The sequence below is a fragment of the Ooceraea biroi genome, chromosome 12, assembly GCF_003672135.1.
Source record: "Ooceraea biroi isolate clonal line C1 chromosome 12, Obir_v5.4, whole genome shotgun sequence".
Lineage (NCBI taxonomy): Eukaryota > Metazoa > Arthropoda > Insecta > Hymenoptera > Formicidae > Ooceraea > Ooceraea biroi.
Window position 1 is genome coordinate 3,524,456 of NC_039517.1, and position 15,097 is coordinate 3,539,552.

The 15,097-nt window shown below is 40.5% G+C and overlaps 1 protein-coding gene across 6 annotated transcripts; it reads left to right on the forward strand.

The window, feature by feature from the left end:
* Nucleotides 1-2,213: 2,213 nt before the first annotated feature.
* LOC105280498 (histone-lysine N-methyltransferase, H3 lysine-79 specific) lies at nt 2,214-14,956 on the forward strand. 6 transcript variants are annotated; one of them, XR_894134.3, is made up of 12 exons: nt 2,214-3,730; nt 3,851-4,069; nt 4,182-4,508; nt 4,618-4,885; nt 4,972-5,656; nt 6,279-6,750; nt 6,849-7,508; nt 7,616-8,037; nt 8,165-8,407; nt 8,487-8,734; nt 11,028-11,187; nt 12,431-12,549. XR_894134.3 is itself a non-coding variant. In XM_011341091.3 (11 exons), exons 1-11 carry the CDS (start codon nt 3,653-3,655, stop codon nt 12,874-12,876), a joined length of 4,068 nt encoding a protein of 1,355 aa, XP_011339393.1. In that variant the 5' UTR covers nt 2,215-3,652; the 3' UTR covers nt 12,877-14,956. The 6 variants fall into 6 exon arrangements, 5 of the variants coding, with proteins under 5 accessions (XP_011339393.1, XP_011339397.1, XP_011339394.1 ...); XM_011341091.3 differs by lacking the exon at nt 11,028-11,187 and having other exon boundaries at nt 2,215-3,730; nt 12,431-14,956; XM_011341095.3 differs by lacking the exon at nt 11,028-11,187 and having other exon boundaries at nt 2,215-3,730; nt 6,849-7,418; nt 12,431-14,956.
* The last annotated feature ends 141 nt before the right edge of the window (nt 14,957-15,097 follow it).

A 15,097-nucleotide genomic window follows, 5' to 3' on the forward strand; every position in this document is an offset into this window, starting at 1 on the left:
TCTACGGGACTTTATACTCAAAATGGAAAAAAGTGAAAAACTTGCATTTGTCTTTTCTAACTTTTTCCATTTTGAATATAAAGTCAGAATTCTGTGTTCTCCTGTATCCTAACCTCTAATCCTAAAGGAAAACACAGAATTCTCTTTTATGACGCTTCTAAAGTCACTTCGAAAAGCATCCTCATATTCCTTAATTGTGTCCAAACACCGTTCAACGGCGATTTTGTGCGTACAAATTGCCAAATCTTTGTAAAAAGCATTTTATTGTGCAAATATTGTGCGATGGCAGCACCATCGCGAAGAAGTTCACTATAGCGATAGTAATTACAGTTTCGAAAATTCTCTTTATTGCTTGTGCAGAATAAAAAATCCTTTTCCACAAATGAAGTATAGATAGAAAGAAAGTCCGCTCTACGGGACTTTATACTCAAAATGGAAAAAAGTGAAAAACTTGCATTTGTCTTTTCTAACTTTTTCCATTTTGAATATAAAGTCAGAATTCTGTGTTCTCCTGTATTCTAACCTCTAATCCTAAAGGAAAACACAGAATTCTCTTTTATGACGCTTCTAAAGTCACTTCGAAAAGCATCCTCATATTCCTTAATTGTGTCCAAACACCGTTCAACGGCGATTTTGTGCGTACAAATTGCCAAATCTTTGTAAAAAACATTTTATTGTGCAAATATTGTGCGATGGCAGCACCATCGCGAAGAAGTTCACTATAGCGATAGTAATTACAGTTTCGAAAATTCTCTTTATTGCTTGTGCAGAATAAAAAATCCTTTTCCACAAATGAAGTATAGATAGAAAGAAAGTCCGCTCTACGGGACTTTATACTCAAAATGGAAAAAAGTGAAAAACTTGCATTTGTCTTTTCTAACTTTTTCCATTTTGAATATAAAGTCAGAATTCTGTGTTCTCCTGTATCCTAACCTCTAATCCTAAAGGAAAACACAGAATTCTCTTTTATGACGCTTCTAAAGTCACTTCGAAAAGCATCCTCATATTCCTTAATTGTGTCCAAACACCGTTCAACGGCGATTTTGTGCGTACAAATTGCCAAATTTTTGTAAAAAGCATTTTATTGTGCAAATATTGTGCGATGGCAGCACCATCGCGAAGAAGTTCACTATAGCGATAGTAATTACAGTTTCGAAAATTCTCTTTATTGCTTGTGCAGAATAAAAAATCCTTTTCCACAAATGAAGTATAGATAGAAAGAAAGTCCGCTCTACGGGACTTTATACTCAAAATGGAAAAAAGTGAAAAACTTGCATTTGACTTTTCTAACTTTTTCCATTTTGAATATAAAGTCAGAATTCTGTGTTCTCCTGTATTCTAACCTCTAATCCTAAAGGAAAACACAGAATTCTCTTTTATGACGCTTCGAAAGTCACTTCGAAAAGCATCCTCATATTCCTTAATTGTGTCCAAACACCGTTCAACGGCGATTTTGTGCGTACAAATTGCCAAATCTTTGTAAAAAACATTTTATTGTGCAAATATTGTGCGATGGCAGCACCATCGCGAAGAAGTTCACTATAGCGATAGTAATTACAGTTTCGAAAATTCTCTTTATTGCTTGTGCAGAATAAAAAATCCTTTTCCACAAATGAAGTATAGATAGAAAGAAAGTCCGCTCTACGGGACTTTATACTCAAAATGGAAAAAAGTGAAAAACTTGCATTTGTCTTTTCTAACTTTTTCCATTTTGAATATAAAGTCATAATTCTGTGTTCTCCTGTATCCTAACCTCTAATCCTAAAGGAAAACACAGAATTCTCTTTTATGACGCTTCGAAAGTCACTTCGAAAAGCATCCTCATATTCCTTAATTGTGTCCAAACACCGTTCAACGGCGATTTTGTGCGTACAAATTGCCAAATCTTTGTAAAAAACATTTTATTGTGCAAATATTGTGCGATGGCAGCACCATCGCGAAGAAGTTCACTATAGCGATGGTAATTCTGTGTTTTCCTTTAGGATTAGAGGTTAGAATACAGGAGAACACAGAATTCTGACTTTATATTCAAAATGGAAAAAGTTAGAAAAGACAAATGCAAGTTTTTCACTTTTTTCCATTTTGAATATAAAGTCCTGTAGAGCGGACTTTCTTTCTATCTATACTTCATTTGTGGAAAAGGATTTTTTATTCTGCACAAGCAATAAAGAGAATTTTCGAAACTGCAATTACCATCGCTATAGTGAAAAAATAGTTCACTAGCAACTCCAGCATCCCCTTAAAGTCCCTTATCACACCACGTACCGAGAATTGGGGTCGGACACGTTGAACAACGAAATTTAACGCAGCACTATTGATAGAAGCTAAGGAGTTCCTTGAAATTCGTCAATGCTCCGTAAAATGTGAGGAAATACTTCAAAGATCCTATATAGAAAATTTTGATATAGGGAATCCTCGATTAGTTAGTTACATATTCATTATCGGATGCATGCGGTGACTCGCGCGATGACCAATCAACTTAGGGAGAAACATCACGTAGATTCATCGTTACCGTATCATAATCGGTAATTGACGTAATTTCCGTAAATCACCGTTCCAGAATGAGTCAACCGTCGACGTAGCGTCAGGACAATTACGTAAGAAGTGGAAAATGACCCATGGCAAATCTATCCCTTATTTATTCCCAAAATCCGACATTGGGAGCCGATGAGAGTGCGATAACACACTTGCGTCGACGTGTCGCACGATCGAAGATCAATTAATGGAAAAAAAATATCTTTAATATCTAAAATATTTCTCTCTCTCTCTCTCACATGCGAAAAACTTAGAAATCCACGATCAAGACGCGATTAATCTCCGCGATCTCGCGCACCCGTGAGGAACGCTCACGGGAGAAAGCGTGACAGCGGCCACGTCCGCCAGTGGAGCAGCACGAGGAAACGAGTCGGTGGGAATGCCTAGGGACCCGTGCGCATACCGGACGTGCTGGCGTCGCCAGTACGCATGGCAGATGGAGGAGACATGACGCCATGTTCGCCATGTTTTGATGTCGTCATCCCCCCCCTCCCTCCCGCGAATGCTGTTTCGCCGTGCAGCACACACAATAGCCCGTGTTTTTTAACGAGTGTTTCCCCGTGGACGCGCGTCGCGGGTTCCTGGTGGTTCCCTGGTGGCTCGACTCATCGCGGGATTTCCCAGCACCCTCCCCGTAGCCCGCCAGTCGCATGCACATCGCGCGAGGCTGGGTAAACCCTCGTCCTCGTAGAAGGTTCGCTGAACATGGGCGCTCGGACGTTCTCATGTCCGAGGAAGTAGCCGTGGTACGGGGAGGGGTTCACGTGCGACGTCTACAACGTGGTGACCGTAGTACCCTAGTGCGAAACGGCGAATTCGACCGACTCGTCGTCGCCACGGCCACTTAAAGAGTTAGCACTGCCTCACCGTCGCTTGTCTCGTTCGACTGCATCGCTCGGCGTCGAGTCAAGTGGTTACATCACGCCACCCGGAGGGGGCGGATCTAACGGATCCCTCGGATCCGAGCGACACAGATAGAGCATCCCCGCGTGCGTGCGTGCGTGCGTACGTGCGTACGTTGTGCGTGCGTGCGTGCGTGCGCGCGTACGTACGTCTTTCCCTTTCTTCGTTTCGAGTATACGGCGAGGAACGGGAGAACGAGGAACACGTCGTTAAAATGGAGCTGCGTTTGCACTCACCAGCGGGAGCGGAACCGATAGTGTACCAGTGGCCTCTCACGTCCGGATCCGGATCTGTAAGTAGATCGTTGCTGGCAGCAAGAACAACTGTGACGTAACGCGTACCATGAGCAATGTGTCATGAGTTATAAAAACTCTATTGTATTTTTTAGCAACGGTTTTGTATGACTTTGCAGGCACCGAGTTGTGCTCATGTTAAACGTCATGTTTCGCAGGACCGTCACGATGGAGCACTGGACGTTATCGAGACAATGCGATGGGTCTGCGAAGATCTGCCAGATCTAAAATTACCCTTGGAGAACAATATTCTTTGTAACTATGATCCGAGAGATTACGAAAGTATGAAAAGCCTGTGTGACAGATTCAACAGAGCTATCGATAGCTTAGTGCAATTGGTATGATTATTTGTACAGTCGTGACGACACTTGGCACGTGTGCTAGTGTAATCTAAGAAACGTTAGTTATATCAAAGTCTTTCTTAAAAAAAAAAAAAAAAAACATTTACAGGAGAAAGGCACTAGTTTACCATCGCAGAGATTAAATAAGAGACCTAGTAGAGGTTTACTTCGTCATATACTCCAACAAACTTATAATCAAGCAGTGGTCGAACCAGACAAGTTAAATCAATACGAGCCATTTTCACCGGAGGTTTATGGCGAAACGAGTTACGAGCTTGTATGTCAGATGATCGACCAAATCGATGTGACGGATGACGATGTTTTTGTTGATCTAGGCTCAGGAGTTGGTCAAGTGGTGCTTCAGATGGCAGCTGCAACTTTATGTAAGATTTGCATTGGCGTTGAGAGAGCTGATGTGCCATCAGCATATGCACAGGTATACCGTAAACGATTAAATTTATGATTATTTATGGGTGTATTACATGTTTGTATAAACATTTTGAGTGTCTCTGTTATTTCTTGCAATAAACGAGCGGTTATTACAGAGTATGGAAGTGAACTTTCGAAAGTGGCTGAACTGGTATGGGAAACGATGTGGGAACTACCGTCTGGTAAAGGGTGACTTCTTAGCAGACGAACATCGCGAAAGTATCACTGGAGCTACGATAGTATTCGTGAATAATTTTGCATTTGGTCCGACAGTGGATCATCAATTAAAGGAACGCTTCGCCGATTTACGGGACGGCGCGCGTATAGTATCGTCGAAATCATTCTGCCCGTTGAACTTTCGAATAACCGACAGGAACCTGAGTGGTAATATACTCACATTAACGCCTACTAACAACGGCAAATCAATTCAATATTTATAATTTTAACTCTAACCTTTTTCTGTGTATTAGATATCGGCACGATAATGCATGTCTCAGAGATGTCGCCGTTAAAAGGTTCTGTCTCTTGGACTGGTAAGCCGGTCTCGTATTATTTGCACGTAATCGATCGAACTAAATTAGAACGTTATTTCCACCGCTTAAAAAACAATAAACAAGGTGGCTTAGATGAAAACTCTGATTCTGTGATAAACAACACTGCCAGCAATAGTAGTAAGGTTTCTAATAGGAACGAAAGAGGTGACAGAGCCAAGAGAGACCTTTCGAGACAATTAGATAGCCCGAGTCATTCGGAACAGCAAGGAACGAATAGCGAGTCTGACCTGGACGACAGCGCTATTAAGAATCGCCGACAGACAAACAAGATGCGAAGGAAATTCACGAGAAAAGCCACGAACGGCATCACGAGAGCGCCAGCTAGAGGTAGACAGAGGGGACGAGGCGTTAAAAGAGCCAGACCGAAAAAGGCGATCAATATATCGGGATTGGATCTGTTACACAGTCAGACTTTGCTCAGCACATCACCTCAAGCTCTTGGGAAAAAGCCACCGCCTGCTCCTGGTTGTGTAGATCAACAGCTGTCTTCATTATCGCTTTCTTTACAGTCTCATTCCACCTCGGTACACGAGGAACTCAGTATACCACCCGCTCCGTCCGCGACTCCTTACGCCCTACAGATACTTCTGGACTTGTACAGGTAACTATCCTATCAAAAACTTACCGTCTCGATTAAGGGGTTACATCAGTGTTATCAAAGTTATCAAAATTTTGAAAAGGCTGCATTTGAAGCATTTTGAGATTTATAAACAAGTTAGTGAAAAAATTTTTCATGAAAAACATCTTTTTTTCAAAACTATTTGTTATTCAGTGAATTTTCAAGTAATGAAAACATGGCTCCGTTAATGCTTAGACATTGAAGTATAATTAATAAAAAAATTTTGTTTTTTAATCTCAGATAATCCAATAATCGAGTTATGACGTACACCGTTTTCTTCTGTAAAAAAAAACACCATCAGCTCAGTGGTCAGCTCTGACGACGTTTATGATCATTCTTTATTATTGCTTTTATTAGTTTACAACATGATAAAATTAAGTGCAAAACCGCAACTTAATCGGATGTTTAGTTTTTTTACAATCCACATCCGAATTCTACCTGCTTTTTCGGGCGGTCACAGTGATGTAACCCCTTAAGAAGAAATATTAAAAATTTTTATGATAAAATATGTCATAATAGTATCTTGATTTAAATATTTGTGTGTAGAAAATATTCTTCGTATAAATAAATTCTTGTAACAAACGATGGTACTTTATTGCCACAGGGACCAATTCATGCTTATGCTAGAATCGATGAGAACGCCCACTTACAAGGTATCCGTTAACACGGATATCGCGAAAGAAAGAGAAAGAAACTCCAGGCTGCAATCAAGAGCGGCGCAGTTGGAGAAGCAAATCAAAGTTCTGATAGACGACAGCGTAGCTCTCTTAAAGGCGAGAATGACTGAGTTAGGTATCAATGCCACGTCACCTGGGGATCTGCTAGCGAAAGCCAAGGAGATAGTTTTAAGACATAAACAGCTACAAGCTAAAGCGAGTAAATTACAAGCGCAAGTCGCGTCGATGGAATCGGAACAAAGCAGACTAGTGGCGCTTAGACATCAAGAGTTGCAGGACAAATATAATGGCCACGCGGGTGCGAATGGCATACCAAGCCCACCCCAATCGCTCACTCAAGATTATATATTGAAAGAAATTTCCGCTACCCTGTCTCAGCGTAAACGATTACACTCTCAAGTATGTATCTTGTTATTTAACAAAATTTATATATATTTATGCATATGTGTGCGTGCGTACAAGACATATGACAGTAGAAATTTCTATCTTTTCTCAAGTTAGCTGCACTCGTTTTGCAACAGGTTTCGAAACTCGAGCACGAACTTAACGTACTGGAAAGGACAAGCAATGAGAAGCAAGCAATTGCTATCGCTCAGCAGCAGAGGGACGCGATCGGAAGTAAACATTCGCAGAATCCGCAGAGTGGGAAAACGGCAACGACGCGAAAGAGCAGGGAAAGTCGCTCGAAGGAATGGCCGGACGTTCCCGATATCGGAAAGATACAGGAGAATAATCCAGAAATATTAGCGCAGAAGATCCTGGAAACGGGACGGCAAATTGAGGCGGGTCGCAAACAACCGACAAACAGGCAGAGTACGAGCGGCAACAGTAGTAGTTCCAGAACCAGATTACCGCAGGCCTCCCTCAGTTTCTCCGGTACATCAGCCTCGATTTCGTCCACGCAGCCAATACAAGCAGCCAATAAAGATGTACCGAGTAGAACCACCAGCATGCAGGAACCACCCAGAGTCGCGAATTTCGAGGATCGCCTGAAGAGCATTATCACGAGCGTGCTGAACGAGGACCAACAAAATAGAAATAAGCAACAGCAGTTGCAGCAACCGCAGGTACAGTTGCAAACGCCAGTCACAGCTCCGTCAGCGGAGTCCGAGAGAAAACGCTCTTTGCAGAATGTTCCCACTCCTGATTACACTCAGGTGAGGGCATCGGCAAGATCGACATCAATCTATCGATTGTTTCGAATCTTTTCAATCCTCTTCCGTTAAACATGATTAATCTCGACGATCGTTTATTCGTGCGGCAGGTCTCACCCGCGAAGCTAGCTCTCCGCCGTCATCTCTCGCAGGAACGTATCTCGTCGTCTCACCTGGACAGACCTGGACAGACCGAGTCTAGACAATCGTCGAGTCACGACAATCGTCTTGTGGCAGGCGGAAGCGGATTACTCGGCACTAGGACCATCGGCGATCTCGTCAGTGGGGAAATAGAGAGGACTCTGGAGATATCGAATCAGTCTATAATAAACGTCGACATGAGCGCGATCATGAGACCCGAGACTGTCTACTCTCCCATCAGCAGGCCGGCCAGTGCCGAGGGAGACGCCGGTTTATCAACGTTGGCGCATGTAGCTAGTTACGTGCCCACCTCTTCGGGAGCTTCTACCTCCACACCCACGACCAACTCGAGATCGTCCGTGCTCTTTACTCCAGTAACGCAATCGCAAAGGTATCTTGTTTTTTTCTAGTTTTTTTTATGGGATTTATTATTTTATTTTTATGGGATTTATTCATTACAGTTTTTATTTCCCATCTACGCTATTGAACACCAGTCTCAAATCGATTTTTCTCGTCAGATACACCCCGGTTCAGTTGCCGCGAGCAGACATTAAACCTTATCACGAGTCCTACTTCTCGGACAATCCCTCTCAGTCGCTCGCGTCGCCCTATCCGGCGACACCGTCTCTGCACTCGTCTCAAAACACGTCAAACGGGGAATTGTTACCTGTAGAGGGGCTCGCGGCGTCGTTGCACGCTCGAATATTGAACAATCATAGTAATAGCGGTAAAGCTGAATCAGCACTCGCCAACAACAGAAGGTAATGATGTCGGAGGGAGCTTGGTTAGCTCTGATTGAAATTAATCGAGCTTATTGTAACGTACCTGTTGCATCGACAGATTTCAGCCGTATCCGCGATACACGACAAACAGCAATAGTAATAGCAATGCGACGAGCAACGCCGTAACGGCGATCTGTCAGTCGCAACCTTCGGTCTCAGTAAAAACGGAAGCGGTTGTATCGTCGGTAAGCACGAGCGGAGCACCTCTGAGTCCCCTCGTGGAACCGCATTCCAATACGTCGACGCCGTTGGTCGATGAACCCCAGATGACGACGCAAAGGCAACGAAACGCTGTTGGAGATGACGGTAAGCGGAATGACTCGATAGTTTGTGAGCTATAAAATCCCGTTAGTCATGTTAGCACAGAACGTGCGCTTCGGCATGAATCCGTATTCCAATTGAGTATGCTTTGATACGGTAGTAGTCGGCGGCGGATTCATCGAGATGACGTGTGAGGCAAGATTTTAACTTGCCAATGAAATTCTCAAGAGCGTGATCTTTCAGTCACGCGATTTGGCACATGGATTTGTGTGTATATACAGGGTGATTCGTATAAAGTGACCGATTTAATTATTAGTGAAATTTGAAGACATATGAAAAAAGAGTTTATACCGATATGTTCAGTACAAAGGGGGACACCATATAACGGGTACGGTTATTTTATGAGTGGGGGCGTTGAGGACATTTCAAAGTCAACTTCTTTTTTTTAATGGGATGCTGTATTTTTTATTTTATAGGATAGTAGCCCTTTTTAATATAAATTCAATGATACATTACATAAAAACATTCAAGGTCAATCAAGGCCAAAAATACATGATAAAATAAAATTCAAATGTATGATCTGTATATCCGTCTGTCGTTCGCTTTGGCTCTCGGTATGTCTAGGTCTATGTTTATGAGCTGTGTTTTCTTTGGAAACTGCTATCATAATGTTATTATTACGAAGATTGTAAGAACAAGTGATGCTTACAAACGTTGTGAGTGCCAAAGCGAACGCAGCCTTAGTGTGAGATTAGTCGTAGCACTGAACGTAATGGCTAATTACAATAATTCACAAATTGTAGACATTTTGATAACTTTTGGTGAATGTGGAAAAAATGCAGCTGAAACTGCGAGAGTATTAAATGAACGATATCCAGATCGACATAGACATAGTGCCCGTTCAATATTACGGATTATATCACGAGCAAGACAATTCATCTGTGTCGTCGAGTTCAAGGTCAAAACTTTGAACATTTATTGTGAAGAACAGAAATACAGATCATACATTTGAATTTTATTTTATCATGTATTTTTGGCCTTGATTGACCTTGAATGTTTTTATGTAATGTATCATTGAATTTATATTAAAAGGGCTACTATCCTATAATAATCGTATCCGTTATATGGTGTCCCCCTTTGTACTGAACATATCGGTATAAACTCTTTTTTCATATGTCTTCAAATTTCACTAATAATTAAATCGGTCACTTTATACGAATCACCCTGTATACAGGGTGTTTCCTAAGTAAGTAGACAAACTTAAGGAGGATATTCCTTGGCTTATTTGAAGAAGAAAAGGTCATATAAACATATGTCCTAAACTGCTTTGTTTTCCAAAAAAAAGTACATCACTGTTTTCGTTCACTTTTCGTTTATTATAGAACAGTTTGTATTATTGCAAATGAAACAAATGAAAAACAATAGTAACCAAAAAGAAAAATTATAACGAAAAAGAAAATAGTAACTAAAAAGAAAAATAATAACACCACAGTAACTGCTGAAAATGTCCACCTGCAGCCATGATACACGCCTCAACTCTCCTTTCCATTGATTGACGTACACACTCAAAAATACCTGGAGTGTTACGTATTTTTTCACATCCATCTATTATGCGATTTCTGAGATCTTCTTCATTTTGAATAGGTGTAGCGTAAACTAAAGATTTAAGCTGTCCCCATAGAAAAAAATCTACTGGATTTAAGTCTGGGGATCTTGCAGGCCATAAATGGTTTGGTCTTTGAGTACCTCGACCGATCCATCGATTGGCAAACTTCCTGTTCAAAAATTGACCATCCCCACTCCATCCCCACCGCTGTTGACTCGTACTGCAAAAGCACGCTATCCGAAAAGTGAACGAAAACAGTGATGTACTTTTTTTGGAAAACAAAGCAGTTTAGGACATATGTTTATATGACCTTTTCTTCTTCAAATAAGCCAAGGAATATCCTCCTTAAGTTTGTCTACTTACTTAGGAAACACCCTGTATATGCATCAATAATTTGTCACTCGATTTGATTTACGAGAGAGAATATTTTTCTCGTGTTACTTTTTTTTATCTAGAGATAGATACGTAGCTGCATCGGTTCTTATCAGTTGTGTGATAACGAGGGACGTTGGACGATAGCACTATCGAGGCAATGCCGCAAGATTTTCGCTCTAGAACGCTATATAAAAAATGCCACTTTTGCTTAGGTTCCTTTAGATACTATTGTATTAGTTTCTGCTATTGCATCCTTCCACATATTTATATGCACTAACGATTTAGCTTATCTTTATGGAACTGCGGTACCTGACTTTTTATTTATATTTATTTTTTGTTGTTTGCTGTATTTGTTAGATGCACTGTAGCTGTTTGTTGGTTAGTTCTGTCTGTCACATACTCAATCTCAGAACCCCTGAAGCTTGTTTTATTAGAGATTGAGTCACACACACAGATCAGAGGGAGAAATGAAAAAATACTGTTCTGCCTGTGGGTTGGTTCGTCGGTACGGTCGCCGGTGAGTTGTCCCACGGGGGTCAAAATTCATTTTGCTAATCGATTCTAGCCATCTCATCAAAAGACACAGTTTACAGTTTAATTAGTAATCTTTGCGTCGTAGGCGTGCGCGCGAGTGGCCTACATCTTTTTTTTCACATTGACAAGATACAAGAGGCACTATCAGAAATCAATTTCCATGAAAATAAGCCGAACTCGCACACAGAGTTGTGTACATGTACAATCCTACTCTTCACAGATGAATCTTCGTCGCATATCGAATACCCGTGTGTAACACCAGTTGTAATAATTACAAAAAGAAAGAATGCATTCTCAAGCAAACCTATTTAATGAGTTAGTTGTACTTTTGCATGTTGCATGGAGAATTTCATTTAAGGGGAAGCTGGAGTTGCTAGTGAACTATTTTTTCACTATAGCGATGGTAATTGCAGTTTCGAAAATTCTCTTTATTACTTGTGCAGAATAAAAAATCCTTTTCCACAAATGAAGTATAGATAGAAAGAAAGCCCGCTCTACAGGACTTTATATTCAAAATGGAAAAAAGTTAGAAAAGACAAATGCAAGTTTTTCACTTTTTTCCATTTTGAATATAAAGTCCTGTAGAGCGGGCTTTCTTTCTATCTATACTTCATTTGTGGAAAAGGATTTTTTATTCTGCACAAGCCATAAAGAGAATTTTCGAAACTGCAATTACCATCGCTATAGTGAAAAAATAGTTCACTAGCAACTCCAGCTTCCCCTTAATTTATCTTAATATTGTGTGTTTCACTTTTCCCAACGTAGATATTTCAATCTGATTAACTAGTTGATTTTCTATCACCTATACAATACAGTATCGAAATAGAATTTATTTTCACTTTCATGTGTGCACCCTGTTTGGACATTAGATAGAAATCCTAGTAAGCTGTTGGCGCTTTATAAACTTTGCTTTAATATTGCCTAAGTCTCTTCGCACAATATACATTGTACATATCGCTTATCAATGTACATATGTAGACTTTCTAATTTGAGCTTAGGCAATCTTCATCTCTCGTAGAATGTGTATTGTACATTTCTCTCTAGTAAGAGTCATTAATAATGAGATTAACGCGCGAGAAACAAATGCAATTGCAAATCGTATGTATATCGTATGCGAATCAGATTAATGGCTTATTTTTGTGAAAAATTGGTGACATATCAGCACTTGCTCGGCGCATGGGGTACGTTACCAACTAGCTGGTGACTAACACGGGTTTATTTTGCAGATGGAGAAGCTGATTGGCAAGATCGCATTAATTCGGGATTTGATCGCTTGGTCGCGTTTGCTTCCACAGAATTGGATAAACGTAGACGATCGACAGAAGGTGTAAACACGAGTCCCGATAGCGGATTAGGCTCGGATAGCGCGGTAACGGGGCCACCACCGGTAGTACCTTCACCAGATGAAGCGCTAGGACCGCCGCGAACGCCCTCCCCGACCAGTCCCCGTCCTGCGAATCCATCCAACAGTAATCCTCCGAGTAGCGCGTCCGGCGCCTCGGTACCCTTGAAATATCAGCGACAGCCGGACCCCGAACGGCATCACTTCAAGAAGAAGTTTTTTCATCGCGACTGGAATAACTCAGCGAGCACTAGCAAGTTTCGTCCCAAGGGCAAGGACTGGGATTGGAATCATTCCGGGCAGTGGCCTTCGAACGACGAGCAATCCTAACTTTACCCGCGCTGTGAGGAAGATCGTTTTCTACGCGATTAACAGAGAAGTTTCTTTTGCTTTTTTCTCCCGTAAGCGTAATAGGCGAGGCACACAAGGCGGGCGTGGTTATCGCTCTTGGCGTTATTGTATTATTAATTGAATTTGTTCCCGTTTTGTTATGAATAACGATACTCTCTCGTATAGCGTAATGATGGTACGTTCAATCGTGGAAACACGATAATATACATTTACAGTATATAGGACAGAGACAGTTGCAATGGATTTGCTTTTCGAGGAAAAATTTGGGGAAACGGAGGGGAGGTGTTACATCTATATAAGCGCTTGAAATCAATACTGACGAATGCTTGTGGTTCATCTTGTGGTTCACGTAAAATGTATTTGTATTACGATGAGTAACAAGACTTAATTAATAAGATGACTAGTAGAGTCATGGAATCTTGGAGTCTATACGGTTTGAAATCATCAAGTTAGAATAATATGCGCATATATATGTACGTGGGAAGGAGTTCGCAGGTTTTGAAACGCAGGATTATTCAGATATTACTCACCGATGCACTTTAACTTATTATTATTATCATTATCTATATATGCATATATATATTATTATTATTATTATTATTGCTATTATTATTAGTGAACAGTTCTTTTGCGGTAAAGCTTGACAAATAATTATTGTCAATTTGGTTTTTTTTTTAACACGATTACAGGACATATTGCGATTGGTACGCCATGTCTGTACATAATAGGTAAAAAGAAGGTCTCGTAATCTACGCCTGTGTGTGTATAGTATGTATAATACACACACACAGACACCCATACACACAGGTGCATACACACGGCACATTCTTGCACTTTAGCCACATTAGAGAAAATATGTTATAAAAAAACGATCGTAATGTGCGTATGATGTATGTATGTATGTATGAATGTACGTATTGCAGGCGTGTACAGTAGACCGATTTAGAACAATTGGCATTGCGAAGGAAAGAGAAAAGAACGAGCCAGAAAAACCTCTGTGTGTTCGTAGCAAGTACTTGCTGCAAATTTTATATTATGCGGCTGTATCTTCCACCGTCTGGAGGATGTATACCTAAGTGTTCACTGTGGTTCATAGAATTGTGGCAACGGACTGCGAAAAAAAAGGAAGAACAAAAAAGGAAACAAAAAATAGTCACTTGAAATACAAGTTTGTATTTTGAGGCGAGACGCTGAAGGCGCGCGCGCGCGCGCGCGAGCTTCGATTTTTGGCGATGTATAACGTCGTTGTACGACCGTGCGAAATATCCAAAGAATGGCACTTGCGAGTCAGTTTACAAAGTTTTCAAGTGGTGCACCCGTATTGGGCATCACGCTAAATGGTTTCCGGTGCTGCGAGATGAATCGAGTAAACGTCAAGTAAAAACGTAAAATAGTAATATTTAAAGAAAAAAAAAATATGACGCGACATTGTGTGTATAAGAATCTTTCTTTCTTACGTTGCCGAGTTAATTGATCATATAAGAAAGAGTGTTCGCGTGAAATTGTGAGAAATTGCTTGTCGAATTATTTAATATATATTACCTATACGTCATTATGTATTTATAGTTACAACAAGCATTGCCAAGCATGCTAGATACACTGCCGAATCTTCGATGAATTGATTTTATTATTAATCATATAACTATTATTTATTGTTTTTATTAAAATATTTTAATATTATTACTATTTGTAAGAAGTAAACATTTTCTCTCATTTTCTACCTTCCCGCATCTAGCAGTTTTCTAGCGGTATTTTCGATAAGGGTCGATATCACGATCAATGGGACGAATGCTTTGGCTGTCAACGTAATTATCATTAGTTCCTTCAAAACTGGAGCCACAAATTTGTAGGAGGCACGATCTATCAACGTACAATAAAACGACAAATTTTGATACCGATCTCGATTCTAGAACCTAAGAACAAGAAATAAAATTGTTGTCAATTAGAGGGACAAGTGTACGGATGTTATAATCGTTATTACACATATCAGTGATAGATCGGCTTTTACCAAGTTATATCGCTACCGCAAATGGTGTAATAATTATAGCTCGGACAAAAAGAAAAAAATATGTATATAGCATAGATATGTGACATGAAGTCTCCAAATACAGGTACCAGCACCGCATTTTATACGCAATTTTCCAAACTGATAACAGATATGCGGGTTTTATACCACGTATGTGTACATGTATTTAAATAT

What these genes read in the sequence shown, in the direction of transcription:
- LOC105280498 (XM_011341091.3), top strand. Translation starts at nt 3,653, where the DNA reads ATGGAGCTGCGTTTGCACTCACCAGCGGGAGCGGAACCGATAGTGTAC. An exon ending in TCACGTCCGGATCCGGATCT is followed by an intron (nt 3,731 to 3,850) that starts GTAAGTAGATCG and finishes ATGACTTTGCAG; the next exon opens with GCACCGAGTTGTGCTCATGT. An exon ending in AAACGCTGTTGGAGATGACG is followed by an intron (nt 8,735 to 12,430) that starts GTAAGCGGAATG and finishes TTTATTTTGCAG; the next exon opens with ATGGAGAAGCTGATTGGCAA.